This window comes from Amblyomma maculatum, chromosome 2, assembly GCF_055883805.1.
Source record: "Amblyomma maculatum isolate TAMU_Amacu chromosome 2, ASM5588380v1, whole genome shotgun sequence".
NCBI lineage: Eukaryota > Metazoa > Arthropoda > Arachnida > Ixodida > Ixodidae > Amblyomma > Amblyomma maculatum.
Window position 1 is genome coordinate 62,223,739 of NC_139345.1, and position 18,692 is coordinate 62,242,430.

General features: G+C 44.2%; 3 protein-coding genes across 4 annotated transcripts in view; 2 read left to right on the forward strand and 1 right to left on the reverse strand.

Annotated features, from left to right (window-relative positions):
* Positions 1-480: 480 nt before the first annotated feature.
* Positions 481-9,082, forward strand: LOC146198803 (uncharacterized). The gene is made up of 7 exons (XM_084594287.1): positions 481-1,192; positions 1,549-1,615; positions 1,736-1,821; positions 1,885-2,027; positions 2,141-2,243; positions 2,500-2,616; positions 5,862-9,082. The coding sequence occupies exons 1-7, from the start codon at positions 743-745 to the stop codon at positions 6,054-6,056; spliced, it is 1,161 nt and encodes a 386-aa protein (XP_084450413.1). The 5' UTR covers positions 481-742; the 3' UTR covers positions 6,057-9,082.
* A 150-nt stretch (positions 9,083-9,232) lies between these two features.
* LOC146198804 (coiled-coil domain-containing protein 124) lies at positions 9,233-15,706 on the reverse strand. The gene is made up of 5 exons (XM_084594288.1): positions 15,453-15,706; positions 15,141-15,306; positions 13,307-13,460; positions 10,829-10,949; positions 9,233-9,889 (listed from the first exon to the last, which is right to left on the reverse strand). The coding sequence occupies exons 1-5, from the start codon at positions 15,491-15,493 to the stop codon at positions 9,706-9,708; spliced, it is 666 nt and encodes a 221-aa protein (XP_084450414.1). The 5' UTR covers positions 15,494-15,706; the 3' UTR covers positions 9,233-9,705.
* A 223-nt stretch (positions 15,707-15,929) lies between these two features.
* The window catches only part of mute (gon-4 like protein muscle wasted), a 48,189-nt gene continuing 45,426 nt past the window's right edge, over positions 15,930-18,692 (forward strand). For both annotated transcript variants that reach the window (XM_084594289.1, XM_084594290.1), the window contains exons 1-2: positions 15,930-16,220; positions 17,637-18,139. In XM_084594289.1, the coding sequence (XP_084450415.1) occupies positions 16,163-16,220; positions 17,637-18,139 (561 nt within the window). In that variant the 5' untranslated portion in view covers positions 15,930-16,162. The remainder of the gene's footprint in view (positions 16,221-17,636; positions 18,140-18,692) is intronic.

An 18,692-nucleotide genomic window follows, 5' to 3' on the forward strand; every position in this document is an offset into this window, starting at 1 on the left:
GAACGAGCGCATGGAAAAAAAAAAAAAAAAAAAAAATGAGTAACGCGGCAGGTTGTGTGGCGGGAGGTTCAAAACAGAGTTGCGTGAGAGCCAGCCGCGGACAGCGGGCACAACCAACACAACTGTGACAATTTCGCGTGCTTTCTTGGGCTTGTTCGTTTGCACGCAGCAGCTGAATCTGTTGAACGACCTTACCAGCACGATATCAGACCCTTTAATCAGACCAACGTTTCATGTTCTGTATTTTTTTTTTTCGCTTGTTTCTTTAGTTTTGGGGCAGGCAGGTGGTAGACCGGTAGGTAGACCTACAAGCCCACTTGCAAGATGCGTACACCAACTAGCCAAACTTGCCGCTACTTTTATAACAATAAGCTGCAGGTGGCTAGCTTTTTTGCTTACTCAATTCCTCAACTGTCAGTGCTCATTTGTTGTGGTAGTCGTAATCGATATCGCAATAGCCGCTCGTGCTGCCATCTGGGCAAGCGTCTTCAAACTGAGTTATGTGCGTGAGCGCGCTTGTTTGTTTTTGTTACGATTGCTGTGTTGATTCAATGAATGTCGGGATAATCTTCTGTAATGCGGGGCATCAAGTTTAAACAAAAGTCTAATTCAGACAGTGAGTAACCGCTGAAAATCGAGACGAACGCGATACTACCTTTCTTTCTAGCTTAACCGAAGCTCTCGTTCGACAAAGGAAGGTAACAGAGAATTTTCTTTCATTCGGCGCAAATGCCTCTCTAGAATGCATCAGGCTAAGCGGAAGGTACTATGCACAATAACGATGCTTTCAGTGCTTACGATCAACAGTGTCGCTTATGCCGGCAACTCATGGTATCGCCGGAGTTCATCGTCGATCAATAATAGTCCATGCGAGGTCAGCGATCTCGAATTTGATGTTGGTAGCCACCGCTTGAAAGCTCACAGCACTGTCTCGAGCACCGTCACGTGTGAGAAGCTGGGACTGGCATGGGAAGTTACGGATGGCGACCCCAAGACGGTGATGGACTCTGTATTGTGCGACCAAGTTTTCGAGAAAGGCTACTTCTTAAAATTCAAGGAGAAGCAGCAAACCGGGACATTTATTCGAGACACATCCATGCCACTCTTCGTTGCCTTTGGCCCAGATGCATCACCAGAAACTAAAGACGATCAAGTAGTAGTCCTGCCAGCAATCGAACATGCGGATGGTGGTGTAAGTGCAACATTGACCTCAGAAAAGTGGTATACTTTGAGATGTGCGGTATGTGAAAAACCACAGCCCTGTGTAAGAGTGGTGAACTCTAGAGAAATTCTTTTTTTCCAGCGCACGAAATGAACCTCCCAAGGTCGGCGCCTTCTCTCAAAACCAAGAGATTTAATATGCTTATTTGCATATATTGCTACAAAAGTAGATCAGCGCATGTTCGGGCATGCGTCCAGCGCTTGCATTTATTCAGATCGTTTTAAATTTATCTCAAATTTATTTTCAAGTTAAATCACAGCAATTTTTCATTCATTCAACAGCTACATTTTATGAAGTTATGACAAACGAGCACTTGTATTTTTCAGGCAATAGACTGGGAGACAGACTTTTTCCTCGAATCACGCCATTTGAAGAATCAGTTGACACAGGCAAGTTCTACTTGCCATCTAAGGGATAATGCATGCTTGGGATAGCATGTAGAAGTGTTTGCCATTCTTTCAGTGTTTCTTCCTGTGCAGTTTCTATATTTACCTTCATCTGAATTCTAGGCAGTAGCAAGAGGATGTAGCATATTGCCCCTTGACAAGCGTTTGTCAGCTGTCAACAAGACTTTGTGCTTTAAGAAAGCCTACTTCGAGGTAAATCTGCACACCTCCCTCGTTGGTGCATCTCCTTCACTCAAAGCGTATAATTCTGTGCAGGTGCCAAAGTTGAGTGACCAAGAAGCAGCCAGTGCACTTCCTGCATATCTCAAGAGAATCAGGGAGACACTGGCAGTTCATGACCCAAAGCCAGATCCCAAACGACAACTAAGGATTGGGTTGGCTCTTCCTGTTTCGCACATGCAAGTATAAATATGCAATCATCTGCAGAAGATTCCACTTCCTAGTCCAGTTCTTTCAGTGACAAACGCTCATATTGCAGACTCGAATTTTTATTTTTTTTTATGCTCTGCAGAATAGATGCACCACTGGATGTTAGACACGCAGTTGCCAAGGTCATCTCCAGCTTTGCCAAGGTCATAGACATTGATTACAGTGGATTGTCACTAAAGGAACAGGTGTGCTCTTTTTCTGGTTCCTGTCCGAACAACTGGGTCATAGTGTACGGTACTATCACCCAAGAATGTTGCTCTAATATATGCCTGAACATAACTGTTACTGCATTTCACAAACAGAAATGGAAAAGAAAGTTCTACTTAAGTGACTCTTCTAGAGGTTTCCTTTTAATTTCAGGATGGTGCCATTGCATCTGGCTCCATGCTCTTTATATAGGTATTGTATTGGCAGCATTTTCACTGCAAAATGTTTTTGCAGGTGATGCAGGTGCAAGACCTTGATGTGGTGCTTGTGGCCAGTAGCGATGCAAATTCACTCACTAGTGCCCTTTACCTGCCACCATGGGGAGTAGCTGTGAAGGTAATCACAAGCAATGTGAGTTCAACAAATAATGAAATTAGTAGTATCATAATGGCTTTAGCATCCTGCACTGCAAGTATAGGTCCCTCCAATATGAAAGGGAAAAAGTTTTGGCATTCAGTTAATGGTTGCTCCATAATTATGTGTTACAAGCACAATTTTTTTTTCTTTGTTTTCTAACTAGCTCTCTTCCTGATCTAATAATTGGCCTATAATAGTAATTTTCAACTTTAGCAGAGAAATAACCTTAAGATTGGCTTTTTTGTGCAAACTGGTTGTTCCTTTTCGTAAAGGAGTGACCTGTACATCTGATCTGTTATAAAAAAATTACCGACGATTACGTTACTTCCTAATGCGAAATTTGAGCGCAGCAAATAAGCTGTTTCACCTTTTCGATAGATTGAGGCAAAGAAATCGAGCAACACATGTATGCGCTATCACAGAATTTTTTTTTTTATTTTTCACACGTATTTTTTTAACAAAGACTCCCTTCTCGGCGGCGGCGATGAGCTTCTGCTTCAGCCTCGCATACACCTGGTTGCTCTCGACGGTGGCGATGAGCCTCCGCTTCGGCGGTGCGAACGGCAGGGTCTTCTCGACGGCGGCGATGAGCTTCTGCTTCAGCCTCGCTTACTGCTCTGGATTCTGGCGGCGACGGCGCTGGGCCTCTGCTCTGGCAGCTCGTTTAGCAGCAGCAGCAGCAGCAGACGGAGGACTTCCACCGGTCGTCTCGCTCATGGCTCAGAAAGAACTGGCAGATAATTTCGCAGTGGTGAACGGCAGCGGCAATTTCGGCTCGGGCGGTGCACATATACAGATCCGCCGCCACCGATCTGGCTCTCTGATTGCCACCGCACAGGGGTTGCATTGGAGGAGGAGCGAAGAAAGGAATTAAGTTCGAGCCGGCGCTTTGACAACCGGAGACTCGCAGGAAGAAGGGGGGCGGCGTGTACACCCAGCGGCAAACGATGAGGGCAGAAGCGCGCGCAGCAAGTGGACAACGCGATAAAGAGAGGAGGGAAGAGATAGCAGCGACTGACTGATGCTGCTGACGCCGATAGTGAGTCAACCCCAGCTGCGGAGTTGGTTTCAGGGACAACGCCGCCGATGCCGACGCAAACAATATGATACCCTCGCTTCCGCAGCGCCAAGAACCAGGTCTAGCCATGGGAAAGTGGTCACGTATTTGTCGACGTGCCGGGGCCTACGTGAAATAACCGGCGCGTCGGCAACTGAAGAGCACCCTATCCGCCACACAGGAACAGGGGAGGGGGGAGGGGGACCCTCCCCTCCTCTTTCTGCATGGCGGCGACGGTGTTCTATGCAGTCACGTTATCTTGACTCTCTAGCGGCGTCAGCGGCATCCAGCGGTATCAGTCGGTCGCTGCTAGCGCTGGGGGGATGAAAGGGGGGCGGAGCTGGTTACGAGGCCGACGCCGACGCGAAACCCAGGAACGGATGCCAAAGAGCTGCGCTCTAAAAAAATTCAAGATCACTGGACTGGATGCCTGTGCTAGTTGTGCAATTCATTGAGTGCATGTGCCAAGGCGTCATCAAGTGTCTGTTTTAGCTTGCAGATCATTTTTAATGTACACAGTGTTGCCATGGAACTGAAGGTGCCAGCAGTGTTAAACTACACTCTTAGCTTCTAAAATTGCCACTTTCCACCTTTTTGGTCTGCATATACAGGGTGCTTCATCTAAGATTTTACCTATTTTTTAAAAATAGGAAAATTAAGTTTTATTGTAGATTCTTCTTTTAGCTGTTGTATTAAGAGTAGAGAAAAATCAGGAGCCTTAAAGGGTACTAATTAGCTTAATAATTAACTAAGATTACCTAATTAACTTTTTATTTATACCAGCTAGGAGCTGCTTTCAAATTGCAACAGTGAGCTACCGGTGTGAGAATGCCAAATAGTATTTTAAACGACAAGAAACGCGCATTTCTTAAGGACTGCAGCGCTGGCAATTCTGGCCGCTTTCGACGCACGAAAACGAAACCTAGCAGTCGAGGCGCGCACTTATGCACGCCCATGAGTGACGCAGCCGTGACGTCACCGAGAGAAACCAGCCGTCTGGAGGCGGCCGCTGCCGCCCGCGAAATACGCGCCTGGAGCTGCGTCATGGTCTGGTAGGATCTTGAGATATCACCAACGCATTGCGGGCGAAGCTTGTCATGGTGCGAGCGTAGCGCTGATGGTATGGGCAAATCAGCCCTCCCTCTTGATACAAGCTTTGGCTCCCAGAGGGTGAAATAAAAAGAAAAGCAGTACATGCACAGATATCGCACCACTGGATGTGATAACGCAGCGCCAGACGAGTATTTCACGAGCGGCAGCAGCCGCCTTGATTCGCCCGGCGACGTCACGACTGCGTCACTCGTGGGCGCGTACAATTCCGCGCTTCGTCTGCTAGGTTTCGTTTCTGCGCGTCGAAAGTGGCCAGAATTGCCAGTGCTGCAGTCTTTAAGAAATGCACGTTTCTTGTCGTTTAAAATACCATTTGGCATTCTCACACTGGTAGCTCACTGTTGCAATTTGAAAGTAGCTTCTAGCTGGTATAAAGAAAAAGTTAATTAGTTAATCTTAGTTAATTATTAAGCTAATTAGTATGCTTTAGTGCTCCTGATTTTTCTCTACTCTTAATACAACAGCTAAAAGAAGAATCGACAATAAAACTTAATTTTCCTATTTTTAAAAAATAGGTAAAATAGGTAAAATGAAACACCCTGTATAGTGGCCAACTATAAACTAAACACTAATGATGAGATGCCATATTACCTGGAGCTGTTATCAAGCCAATTCAAGACAAATCAAATACAGTCAGATACAACTCAAGTTTGCAGTAAATGCCACACAAATTCCTCTGTGGCAGAAAGTGGTCCACTGTTAACCTAACCTAAATAAAAGCTAAGCATCAGACCAAATTGTAAGCTCAAGGATATCAATGCCTCTAGCTTGATTGGTATGGTCAGATTTCAAAATTGATTTTGTTTACTGCTCAGCAGTGTAACACAAATGCCTTGTTATAATGGCTTATAGTTAGAAACTGCTGTTTTTCCATGTTGTATCATATTATGCCGTCAATGCCACTTATGGCGCTGATGCATTGATCGTGGGACTACACTGCCAAGCCACCATTATCAGCTGCATCTTACTACCTTCTACTGAAGAAAGATTTCTTGAATGACCGGTGTACTTGGATGTACTGAGATGTGAAACAATGCATCTAGTGACATTTGTGGTCTTTTTTGCCATGCAGAGTGACCAGAAGGGGAACGACTCTCTCGAACGACTTTTGGAATCGCAGGGTGTGGTTCTCACAGCCACTGTTTCTCTGGGAGCAAACACAAGCCTCAACGATGTGCCAGCATTCAGCAACAATGCCATTGTTGATATTGAACACATCCTTCGCAAAGCTGTAGCTATAGTTCAGCATAATTTGCAGAAAATTTGAGCATGGTGCCTAGGAGCCTTAGCTGACATCTCGAGTATGATGCAGTTAAACCTCGTTACAAGAGACACTCAAGGACCCAAAAAAGATGTCTCTTGTTAACCAAAAATTATTACTATCTCGTATGCGCAGCAGTTTAGATTTCCTTAACTAAAGTATGTTCCATATCAGTGTCCCTTTTTGTTGCAATATATCGGGAACCGAGAAGGACTGCCTCCTCTTGACTGGGAAGTCAAAATATTCTTATTGTTTCAGCCACCGTCATCACATTCCTGTGCGGCTGAAACAACAGGGACATTTTTACTTCCCAGTCAAGAGGAGGCACTCCTCCTCAGTTCCCGATATATTGCAACAAAAAAGGACACTGATATAGAACATACTTTAGTTAAGGGAATCAAAACTGCCACACATGTGAGTTGGTACGAATCAGCTGAGCATGCACATAGGCATACCTGGGTTGTGTCTCTTATAAACGGTGAAGAAGTTACTTTAGGGACCTGCAAAAGTTGTCCTCAGTAACAGAGTGTATCTTGTAACCATGTCTCTTGTATGCAATGTTGTTTACATGGCAAACATAGGGAAACCAACCAGACCATTTTCAAGTGTCTCTTATAACCATGTCTCTTGTAACGAGATTTTACCGGTGACCCAGATAATAATGAAGTTTAATGGTTGCACAGCTCAGACTAAGGATATAATTCTTTATGTGAATGAGTAGTAGTCTATACGATTAAACACCACCTGCCAGCTTAAAAAAAAATTTTATCAAAATTTTATCAAGCACATATTGGTTTGGTCTGCACTTTGTAGTACACTGTTCAAATGGGCAGGCAAAGTGTGATACATAGAGGCCTATCAAAGAGGAGTCTTAAAGACTAGAGAAGTGGGACTAAGCATCCATTTTGAGCTTCAGCTGTATGCAGCTGCCAATATTGGTTGTTACAAAAATGTAAATGACGTGAATAGCTAAAACCACATTATTGGTCATTCTACAGACTGTAATAGGCTAAAGTGGGGATGTGGGGATATCACTACAACAGCATCAAGCACTGATCATAACAGATGCTCAATGTAGGAAAAAAAAAAACGTGTTTCCCAGCTCATAAACAGGTACAACTCTGTTTAGAGATATGTTAGCAAAATTATGAAGATATCACTAAAACATGCTAACAAGAGACTTTTCATGCCCCAATTTAGCTTTTTGCTTTGAATCGAAGTATAACTCAGAAACTAGTTTGCACCTATTTTATATCTAGAAAGACGTTCAAAGGCTCAGTATGTGTTACCTTGGAAAAAGGGAAATATGAAGGTCGGTACAGCTATTGGCATATCTTTATTGTCTAGTAGGTATCCTTTCCAGTTTAATATGAAATTCTCACTCCTGATGCAAAATTTGCATTCTGCTCCTATTTGATACTATGTTAAGCCAGAGAAGGTGACCCATATACAGCAGATGGAGAAAAAAATGAATATATAGTGTGTCAAATCACCAAAGACATAGTGCATATGCTACAAAAGCTAAAATTAGTAATAATGAATCTTCAGCAATTCCTGTGCAATACTCCTATGGAGCTCAACTGGAATGCCTGTGGCGACAGCTTCAATGCTGAACTCGTTAATGCAAGTTTTACTCAAACTCATTTTGTTTTTATATGTGCCAATTGGCATCAGTGTCTTCAGGCAGTAGCAGCTTGAGAATTGTGTTGAACGCCCCTACAAGGAATATACATCCTTGTATTATGGTTACTACTTGCGTAATGGCATGCAAACAGCTCTGGTTTGCTACAGCATTTTGCCTAACATGCAATTTCACACTAATGCCAGATGTGCAAAAGAGCTATATTTGGTAGTGTTTTATGTGGCCGTAATCTGGACGTTATATATCGGGCAGTCCTATGCTGTCAGCATTGCACAGAACTTGCCTGAAGCAAAGATTTAGAAGCTCCTACAATTGGCAAAGTTCATTTAGGTCACACAGCTTTATATGTGTGTTTATCATTCTGCATAAAGTGGTTGGGATAATAACACTCAATCTCTAAACATTTTCACTTCCTTACTCATTCACAACAGACCCATAAGAAGCTGCATGTTGTGTGTGAAAAATGCAGTTCTCCGTATATTTTGAAGGAGTCATTAATATGAACTTCACCTACTGCAGTATGTTGTAGAGTAGGCTCTGTAGATTAGTATTTGATCTGCTGTCCAATATTCATTTAAAAAACACAAAAACAGAGAAGACGTGTAGCGATGCTAGCCAGCAAGAACTATAATGCTGTAAAGTGCAATGCCTTGCAAACCATTTGTTTTTTTTTTTTTAACTCCCATATATACTGTGCTTCAAAGAGCCTTTCTGTAATGAAAAACAAGTTGCAGTGTCTCGTTTCCTAAGTTGTTTCGATTTCACTTCTTGCTGTTGTATGTCAGAAATGATAGTGATGCTGCTCTGAGCGGGAAATACAAGCAAACTATTTGAGAGCACCTTTTATCTAGACAAAAGGAAATGCCTCTAAATCTTTGCAAAATGTAATGAAAATGTAGGGCTGCTGTACTCTGCAAAAAACACAGTGCAGCAAATCACCTAAAATGTCCCTTTTATATCGATAAGATGCAGAATTTATTTTGTGTCTGCACTTCCTGCCTCAATGCAAAGTATGCAGTCTTGCTGAAAACATACTTAGTGAAAAACGAGATGCCTTGTATGATTGCATCTATGAGCATACAAGTTTCACATGTGAATTGCCTTTGAGTAGGGGCTTTCACTCAATTTTTAGGCTGGAACTGACTGCATGCCTTTCTTCATTGTGATTCACTACTGCTTGTGTGGTGTATTTACAAGCATATTTTTGTTAATGTTTGTCCTTTTGTTGCATTTTAACACTCAGGTATTGTATAAACGCCAGTGTACCTCAGGGAGAGTTTACATCCATCATTTTATAAGGAAAACAATGTTTATCCATTTCACTAAAAAGGAACATCTTTACAGCTCCAAGGGCACACCTTATCTGACTGGGACCAATATTGCAATAAAATATGGCTTTAAAAATATTTTCCTTTCTGCTGCTCCTTTTTACTCTTGCGACAATATACTTTCGAGCAAGTGATATCGACTAACATATTCTCTTAGCCATTTCAACGCCCTCAACTATCCACCACACTGATGCAACGCAACTAATGCCAAATACTGTCTGTAAAATAATCACACTTTATTTTTCAACACTGCACTCTTGCAATGAAAGGTTAAAATGAAGCAACAAAACTTTATTGAAACCTCCTTCTCTTTTTCCCAGAAGCATCCAGCCTTCTTTTAGCATTGACCACATTGCACAGATCCTTTCATAATCACCTAATCAGCTCCATTACAGCCATAACTGAATCTGAGGCCAGCCAGTTCATCACAACACTAAAACAAGTCTCTACCGACCAAAACTAAGACTGCACAGTTTGTACACTGCAATCAGAACTGCCTAAACTTCTCGCAACTGATCGCTGAAAATATGACACAAACAAGTCCTCTTTCCCACACAACCAGTTCATTGGTGCGCAAACTATAGTCCATCGCAAAACTCTGTTCACCACAGCCACGTTTGAAACGAGTGGTACTGTCAAAGGATGCCATACTGCACAGCTTTCAGGACTTGCTGTTGTAGGATGCCTAAATCTGGTTGAGGGGATTCTCTGGTGACTTCATCCAGTCCTTGCGAATCATCTGCTTCAGTTGGGAGAGTCGCAAGTTGGGGTTCTCTGCTTTAAGTTCTGGAAGCCTTTGCTTCTCAAAGGCATCATATGCTGCCTTAGCTCTCCTCTCAGGGTGCCTGTCTACTGGTCCGTCCTTGACACTGCAAGTGGAAAAGCATCTACTGTAGTATTACTCATTACAGGAATGAGGAGATTAATGTATGTTATGACCTTACAAATACACAATGCCCCCCTCCCCTTCTCCATTTTCTGTTCAATATGCAAATAAAATCACACAAATAAACTCCCATCTTTAATACCACATCATGCTGATACAAGCATACAAAGAAAAAAATCTAAACACATTTCCAGTGATGCATTACGGATATGAGTGCAATTACAGCACAATGCAAGATTTAGTAACAGCTGCTGTGGGATCGGCGTTTCACCCTGTACTCTGGCAAATTTCGGAGCAATATTCCTATTGTGTACTAATGTTGCATCTTACTGTTTTTCCCACATACTCCTACTTTGACTAGGACTCCTCTCCACTTAGCTAGCTGTTCCAGTTGCAATGGTGCCAATGAACTGCTCCTCAAGCAGCACATTTCGCAGTAGCCACCTCCGATGAACCGCACTACTCTCGCCATACTTTTCCTTTTCCTTGTGTGGTAACAACACTCTAGGTGGATCCAGTGGCAGCCACCCTCCAGTCACGCATTTGTCTAAACCCATGTATCTTACCCTTTCCACAGTAACTGTCCTCGAGATCACTGCTGCAGTAACCACCCTCTAATTCCTTCAGTCTCTCCATACAGTCCTCCGGCCACAGTAACCACTATCAGGTAACATGTTCTGCTGCTCTCATCATGCCTTCCTCCTGCAGTAACCATCCTCAGAATGGTCTCCATGGCAACCACCCCCTGGTTATGCCGATTATTACTACTACTATTACAGTGGTATGAAACCAAGGGAATTGAAACTTGACTTATGTCACTGTAAAGAACATCCACATGCAAGCAAACCCAAAGCCTTGGATATACCAGTAAACCCTGCACACACCAAAAGACTCTGTGGCAGGCAAGATAATCAAAACTTGCCTGAGCACAGCAATGGCTTCATCAACCGTTCGAGCTTCTTCGCCTTCCACAATCACTCGGTTGATGTTCTCCTCCAATGGCTTCTCATGCAGCAGCAACTCCTGTGGTTCCTTCTGTGCTTCTGCAAGAAACAACTGCAGTCTGACACTTGACACTTGCAAACAATCACAAGGCTTACTGCAATGCTGTAACTAAAACAAGCACATGAATGTCAAGAACATGCAACAAGGTTTGAGTACATAAGCGTTTCACATTTCCTTTCACTTAAAGAGTGCAAAGGAAATGTGCGCCTTTAAGTGCACTTTGCACTTAAGGGCGCATTGTCTGTCCACTTTCTCTGGCACGTGTGTTTGGAGGGTACACCGTCGCGCCTGTTGGGTTCCTTGGTGTGTGTTCAAGTGTGGGATTGCAGATGGCAGGAACGCTAGGCAAGGCAAGAACAAATCTGGCAGAATCTCATGGAATATGACACATCTCCCACACAGATCTTTCCACTTTCACTCCCACCTTCCTCTCTCCCTTAAGGATGATGCTCAGGTGTCCACAGAACAAGTGTGACAGATACTGCGCTTTTCCTTTCCTGTGAACCAATTATTTTGTAGGAAGAGCTACGTGTGCGGTCCACTGTGGTCACATTGCTCCTTGGGGTTTCCCTGGGACCCCGCAGCAACAGTCCCAAGCTGACATTTTGTGTTGGTTTATAGGAAAGGAAAGCCACAGTATGTCACAATTGTTCATACTGCTCTTCTTTCTCTTTTCATTTCACCTTCCTCCCTCTATAGTGCAGTTCAGGTGTCCACAGAACAAGTGTGACAGATACTGCGCCTTTCCTTTCATGTTAGGGATCATTAAGGCTGTGTATGCCCATATTTGGAATGCATGCGAAAGTGTGACACCTTCTGCGAAGGATAGTATGAGCCATTAAAGGCTCATACTATCCTTAGCTTAATAGTTGCAGGAAAATGCAAAGCCTCAGAAGCCTGTAAACCAATTATATGTAGTACTGCAACAAACCTCAATAAGAGGCAAATGATAGGAGAAGAAGGGTAGGCGTTCGCCATTCTTCTCTTAAGAGACATCTAAGAGACCCTCTAATTTTTTTACTTACTACAAGAAATTGATGACAGTGTGACAAAAGTGAAATAGTAACAAACAGTCATGTCCCAGTATACTTTGAATACTTGATACTCTATGCCAGGATTTCTCAAATTTTTTCCCCCCTCAAGGAACCCTAACCTCGCCACAATGGCACAGTGGTTAAGATGTCTGACTACTGTACTAGAGTACCTGGGTTCGAACACTACCATGACCACAGAACCACTGGCAGCTGCATTTCGATGGAGGCGAAATGGAAAGGCGTCCATGTGCTGCATGATGTCAGTGCACGTTGAAGATCCCCAGGTATTACTACGTAGCCCTCCACTATGGAACCACTTTCCCTTTTCCTGCTTTCACTTCCACCTCCCCCCTTCCCTTGCAACCAGATACAGGTGTCCGCAGGAAAAGAGGGACAGATACTGTGCCTTTCCTTTCCTGTGAACCAATTATTAGTATCATTACTATTGTAAGGAGAGCATTATATCAGCAGCAGCATTAGCTTTCCAAAAGCTGCAGTGATGTAGGTCGACAAATCAGGTGGAAGTGAGCGTCTTCATTCCACCGTCTCCTCCAGTATCTAGCTGTGGCGAGGAAGCTGTGGGGCAGGGCAGCCTGCAGCAAAATAAGTACATAACCAATCTGGGTCGGTTGGCTTTCAGCTGTGAAGTGGGATCCTGGTCGGTAATCTTTTTTTCTTGCTTGCTCTGGTGTAAGAGCCAAGAGGGAAAACGTAAAGGCCGTTTCTAATCGTCGACACCTCTAGTGCCATAGAACCTAGATCAAAAACGTTTGTAACAGGATGATAACCATTTCAGTATCTACCAGTATCTTGGCTCTTCTACCCTCAATTAACACAGTTTCAGTTCCCCTTTAAGGTAAGACCTCCAACCGATAGCACTAACTGATTGATTAAAACTATTTCCACAGATATAGGAGACCCCCTACTACCCTTCCCTGGCACGTAGGCCTAGGGGACGGCGGCTGCGGCCTCCGCGACTACCGGGTGCCATAGCGTCACAGTTAACTCGACTGCCCCCACTGTCGCAACAACTGGTCAATTCCATTGGCTAAAGGGCCTCATTTAAAGAATAAATACTACTTTGATTTTTGAGCTTTACCCAACTATAGCGATATATAATAAAGTAAAAAGCAACCAAGACATTTCTTATAGCAGTGTTAATGAAAGCAAATGCAGATGCTTCAAACAGAGAAGGATAATGGGGAGAAAATAAGCATTTGAACCGTGGGGCCATCTGCAAGACAATCATAATGTTTGCATACAATTCCACAAGGTTATAACCATTTTTTCACCATTTACAGCAATTTAAGCATCATATTCAAAGCATAAAAACCCAACAGAATTCACTCCAAGCAACTCACTCTGTTGCCTTTCACCCAGCGCTGCAATATCTGCTCTGGTCACTTTCTCAGTACGTGTCTTGGCGGCCTTGATACTGTTCATTTCTTCATCGTACATCTGCTTAAGCACGGCCTTCTTTTCAAGTTGTTCCGTCTTCTTCTTGTCTCTCTCCTCCTGCAAAACACCAGCAACCATACAGCATTATACTGGCACTGACACACCACGGCTATCAACAACAAAGTGAAGCACCATCTTTACTGTTTGAGAAACAAAAATGTAAAATGACAGACACCAGCAGTGTAACAGGAGGCAAGACCCAAACAGACTGTATGCTTATTTATGAAAGTTCACACTATGGTAACAGAGAGCTTTAGTGTACCGTGATCTGCCACCGCACATGCCCAGTAAGTAAGTGAGAGGTCCTGATCCCTTTTTACTCAGGGCAGGTGTTTGTCAACACCACAGGAAAAATCGATATTTTAAGAAAAAAGAGAAATAGGCCCCCTTAATGTTGATAGTTGGCGCCACATACTGGAAGTCGGTACATGGACCTGTTGCGACGGGACCCATCAGTTTGTGCACCCTGTTCATGCGCAGTAGAGGGTCTCGGTGGCAGATCGCTGATCACAGTATACTAAATTTCTCTAATAACTTCATTGAATAGTTAATATTGTGTGTTCAGGTGAATGAAAACTGGTTTTTGAAGCTTTCTGCAGCAACAGTAATGTGGAAGGAGCCTACAGAGAACATGTGTTGTGTCACAAAATCTGTCTGCAAGGCTTCAGTAATGTATCCACATCTATCTTCAAAACTCAACAGAATACAAGCATCGCAAGTGTACAACATGACAGCATAACATTTCACGCAGTCTCAGGGCTGCTTGTTGTGCCCCTGCTCTTTCGTTTCCTTTTAGAGGTGGTGCTCACAGTGGTCAACACAAAATGCGGTGTGCCTATGGCTGATATTCAAACCCATTCGCAGCACGAATAAAACAACGACAGGAAGAAAACACACACAACAGGACGAATGCTGCACTTCCAACTAAAGTTTATTATGAAAAACCCAAGCTTAAGTACAGAGCTACTATCACCTTCTGACAGTCAAACATGTGTGTCTAAAAAAGCCACTTCATTATCATGTAAATAGAGGGATGGGTTGCTGACACATTGTTCGCCTGCTTTGTGTCAGCACCCCATCCCTCTATCTATATGATAATGAAGTGGCTTTTTTAGACACACATGTTTGATTGTCAGAAGGTGATAGTAGCTCTGTACTTAAGCTTGGGTTTTTCATAATAAACTTTAGTTGGAAGTGCAGCATTCGTCCTGTCGTGTGTGTTTTCTTCCTGTCGTTGTTTTATTCGTGCTGCGAATGGGTTTGAATATGGATCAATACCAATTGGCCCAAACCTCGGTGTTATTGCCTATGGCTGCAAACAAGTTTTGTTTGCAGAACAAATATGGCTGCAAACAAAACTTGTTTGCAGCCATATTTGTTCTGTTGTGTGTGGCAGTGTTATGGACTCCTGGCGCAAAGTAGTGGAAGAACTATGCAGTATGATCTACCACCACGTAAACAAGAGGTTTTATACTAGGAAGCATCTTCTGAAACACTGTGCCACCGAAAACTTGTAGTAGTAGCAGTAGTAGTAATAAAAGTATATTACCAGCAGGAATGAAAGCAGCTGCTCAAAACAAAAAAGTCCTGTGTGCGCTGTCTACCACTTAAGACCTGAACTTCACAGGATATGCGTAATCACTAGGCCTTCGAGGTTTATGCGATTACAAGAAAAGGAGATGCAATGGTGACTGTGAGGCGGTCTCGTTACATTTTGAATTTCCCGCTTTACTTTACCTTCCTTTGCTGTTTCCTGGCTATGTGCTTGTCATCGTCGTTCCAGAGGGCAGCTTCCGCTTCTTGCTCCTTTCGTGCTTTTTCAGCTGTTTTGACGGCTTCCTTTTTAGCGCGAGCTTCAGCTGACTTTGTGTTGGTGCCAAATTTTTTTGGCATTGTAGACTGGCTGCGAGGAGATACACGGCAATTTGATAGTTACACAATACACTGCGCTTAAACGCCGAGTAAACCTAAAAGAAAATGTGCTGAGGGCCTCATTCATTAACGTGTTCATATAACAGAGGACAAGGAATGCACTTCGACGGCACTCACGGCTGCTCGCTACTCGCTGCTTCACCGAAAGGGTTTACCATACATACGAACTATGCTGCAAGCAATGCCTGCTAAATTTGTGGGCCTTTTAAAGCTTACTTGGTGTGTGGCTGCCTCCAGACCACTCACGCTGAATTAGATACTTTTCAATGACTGGTAATAACCAAATTTCTTAAATTCACTGATCCTGTATGCCAACCATGACGTCAACCGTGTCAACTTCTTGCGAGCACCAACTGCACCACCAACTATGGGGGGGTTGTGACGACAGCGACGTTAGCAACGTGACGTTAGCGTTAGCACGGCGGCTATAACTCAGTTGTATTAATCGCATTAATTTCTTAATGATAATAATAATACTACACTTTTGATTACCGTTTTGGGCTTCTGGACAAAAAATCTGTAATTTTTTTTTTTCATTTTTTCAGCAGACAATGTTTTTCTAGGTGGCGCGCCCGCGCTTTGCTGTAGAATGCTCCCGATTCCGAAGCAACGCTAACGCTAGCAACCCAGCCGACGCCGTTATGTGTCCCGATCGCGCCAAAAACGATCATTCACACTTAGCATGTTTCTGAGTTACGTGTTTAGCCCTGGATTTTTGCCGAACGTGCGCGCATCTTTCCATCGTCGCCGATCGAAGACCGTGACCGAAGCACACAAGGCGCGAGTGTGTTTCGCGGCTGGCTACGTTCGCGCCGGTCGAGATCACAATGTCCAGCAGTTCGGACTGTAGGCTGCAAGAAGCGGTGGCTGACGCATCAATGCCCGGTAATTGTTGGACATCTTAGCGGCGTTCTTTGACTGAACACTGCATGCGCGTGCCACATAACGCTGTCCCGCTTCCGAACGCGTTTAGAGGAGCGCACCTGTAGCGTATTTTCATGTAGCAGATTACTAGCAACGTTCCACGAATAATCGGTGAAACTGTAGCATGTATTGTTTGCGGCTGTGGCGAATCCAGCATTGCAGACAAGTCTAAATGTTGTGCATTTTGAGAAACTAGAATGCATAACAGGGTAGAGGCGTGCACGGGCCGAAATCTTGAGCCCGGCCCGGACCCGACGCTACAGACCCGAGCCCGGCCCTGCCTGACTCTAAAAGAAATTGAGCCTGGCACTGAGATTTAAAGCCCGGGCCCGGCTCGGCCCGTCATACTATAATTGCAGTAAATAAAATGATAAATTTGATAATGATAAATAAAGTATGATAAATTTATCCAAGATTTTGGAATGTTGAGTTCTCACGTTTTAAATGGCAAATTTGCTGAATATGTAGAGGCACAGCATGTATGTAGAATTAATTTATTGTGCAAAACAAGTTATGCATTAAATTGAGGCATTGACGCGCTCCTGGTTAATGAACCCAACGGGGACTACAACTTGTGGCTGGAATAACTAACATGCTTTTTGACAGGAAAGCAAGTTTTCAGTAAGAAACTTGTTTGCTTCTTCAAACATGCGATAGCTCTGAACTTAATCAAGTGATTAGTTTTGGGCTCAAGTACTCGGTGAGCTCGCCTGGCTCACTATGAGCCTTTCACATGAATGTTTCGCAACGAGAAATAAAGAGGAAATTCTTGCACCGCAGTTGCTTTCAGCTGTGTCCTGCTTCAAACGAAGCCATGTCGAGATAGGAGTATGCAGCAATACAGATGCTTCATAGGCGCGAATTTTGAAACGAACTAAACATCAGCGCCGATATTACCAAAGCGGAGATGCGAAACTCGAAACTTAATAGCCCACAAGCGGCCCCTCTTCTCGGTCACTGACGGCTACCAAATGCCCATCCGTGGCGAGGAGGCAGGGAGAAAAGCGGGTCGACGCCGGGAAAGAACTCTGAAGCTCTTGCATGGGGAAGACGCGGAAAATGCTGTACATTTTAGACGCTTCTCGCACTATGGCCGTATTCACACTTTCGCAAAGTTTGCATGCGTTTGTTATCGTGGTGTCTGGCCTGGCCCGCCCGAGACAAATATACCTTAGCCCGGGCCCGGCCCGAGCCTGAGGAAGAAGGCTTCCGAGCGGCCCGAGCATGTGCACAGCTCTATAAAGGGGACGATTGCTGTGCTTTCTAGTTTGTCTGCGATGGACGTAGAAAATCCTTTATCGGCCTGCCCGGCTCGCCACTGCACTAAACACTGCGGTTCTTATTATTGCACTGTGCTGAGTAGATGCTTATTTGCAGGTGAAGCTGCGACTGGTGATCCAGTCCCGAGCACGCAGGGAAATCAGTCTGATACACCGGATCCCTGCCCTAGTAGCCCTGGCTTGGACAGTGCACCACTTGTGATTTGTGAGCCAGAGACAGTAGCAGGGACATCTGCGGAGTGTGATTCTCAGCCCCCACCAGACGCCGAGTATGTGTGCATCCCGTCGTCTGATGGCGAATACCATCTACAAGAGGTTCAGCCCACGATTCTCAATGAGGGAGAAGGCAGCGTCGCTTCTCTGGCAGGGTCAACTTCATTGGATGCTGTTGCTGCCCTTGCTGAGGCCAGCAGCGAAGGCGCGACCTCTGCGAGCTTACGACGTAAGCGTCCCAGGGAGGAGCGCAAAGGCAAGAAGAAGTACAAAAAGCCAAGGTGCTCACAAGTGCAAGAGCCCCCTGAGACAGATCTGGATCGTTTCCTGGAAGACACAGCAGAGAAGAACAATCTCACTGTGACGAATGTCAAGAACATCATAAGGGTCTGGCATTTTTGCATATTATCGCATAGTGAAGGAACCAAACTTTCCATCGAGGTTTTTTCAAAACAAAAGATAATGCTGAGTTATTTGTCAGGTTTGATATTATGTATCAAATGCTCTGCTGCGAAATAATGGCGTTGATTGTGATGATCAGTTTGCAGTGAATAGGTCTGAGCCATTTTGTTTGATGTGTTGGTCTGTCATTCCTACAATATCACCATTTCTAACGCAAGTAAATGGGCCAGTGGACGACTTGGAACAAAAAGCATTTCAGAAAGTGCATCGGAAAATGCGACACGATGTCAGCAAAGCAGAGTGCCTTCACACTTCATCCCGCCTGTTTTGTCACACCATGCATGCTTTCTTGAGCAGTTTCCAGAATGTGTTCTCTGCCAGTACTTGTACTTTTTGTACTTTTTCTTGATTACTTATACCCCTGTCACATGGCGCTTTCGATCCTCATTGGGTCAGTGCTCTTCAAACTACCTTCAACCGCAGTCGAGCCAGATTCTGCTTGGCTCACATGCAGTGCTCCTAGTGCACTTGGTTTGCA

Coding starts and splice junctions, on each gene's coding strand:
- LOC146198803 (XM_084594287.1), top strand. CDS start 743: ATGCATCAGGCTAAGCGGAAGGTACTATGCACAATAACGATGCTTTCA. Junction 1,822..1,884: donor TTAAGAAAGCCTACTTCGAG/GTAAATCTGCAC, acceptor AATTCTGTGCAG/GTGCCAAAGTTGAGTGACCA. Junction 2,617..5,861: donor TGAAGGTAATCACAAGCAAT/GTGAGTTCAACA, acceptor TTTGCCATGCAG/AGTGACCAGAAGGGGAACGA.
- LOC146198804 (XM_084594288.1), bottom strand. CDS start 15,493: ATGGTAAACCCTTTCGGTGAAGCAGCGAGTAGCGAGCAGCC. Junction 13,461..15,140: donor CCAGGAAACAGCAAAGGAAG/GTAAAGTAAAGC, acceptor GGTGTTTTGCAG/GAGGAGAGAGACAAGAAGAA. Junction 10,950..13,306: donor GCTGGGTGAAAGGCAACAGA/GTGAGTTGCTTG, acceptor TGTTTCTTGCAG/AAGCACAGAAGGAACCACAG.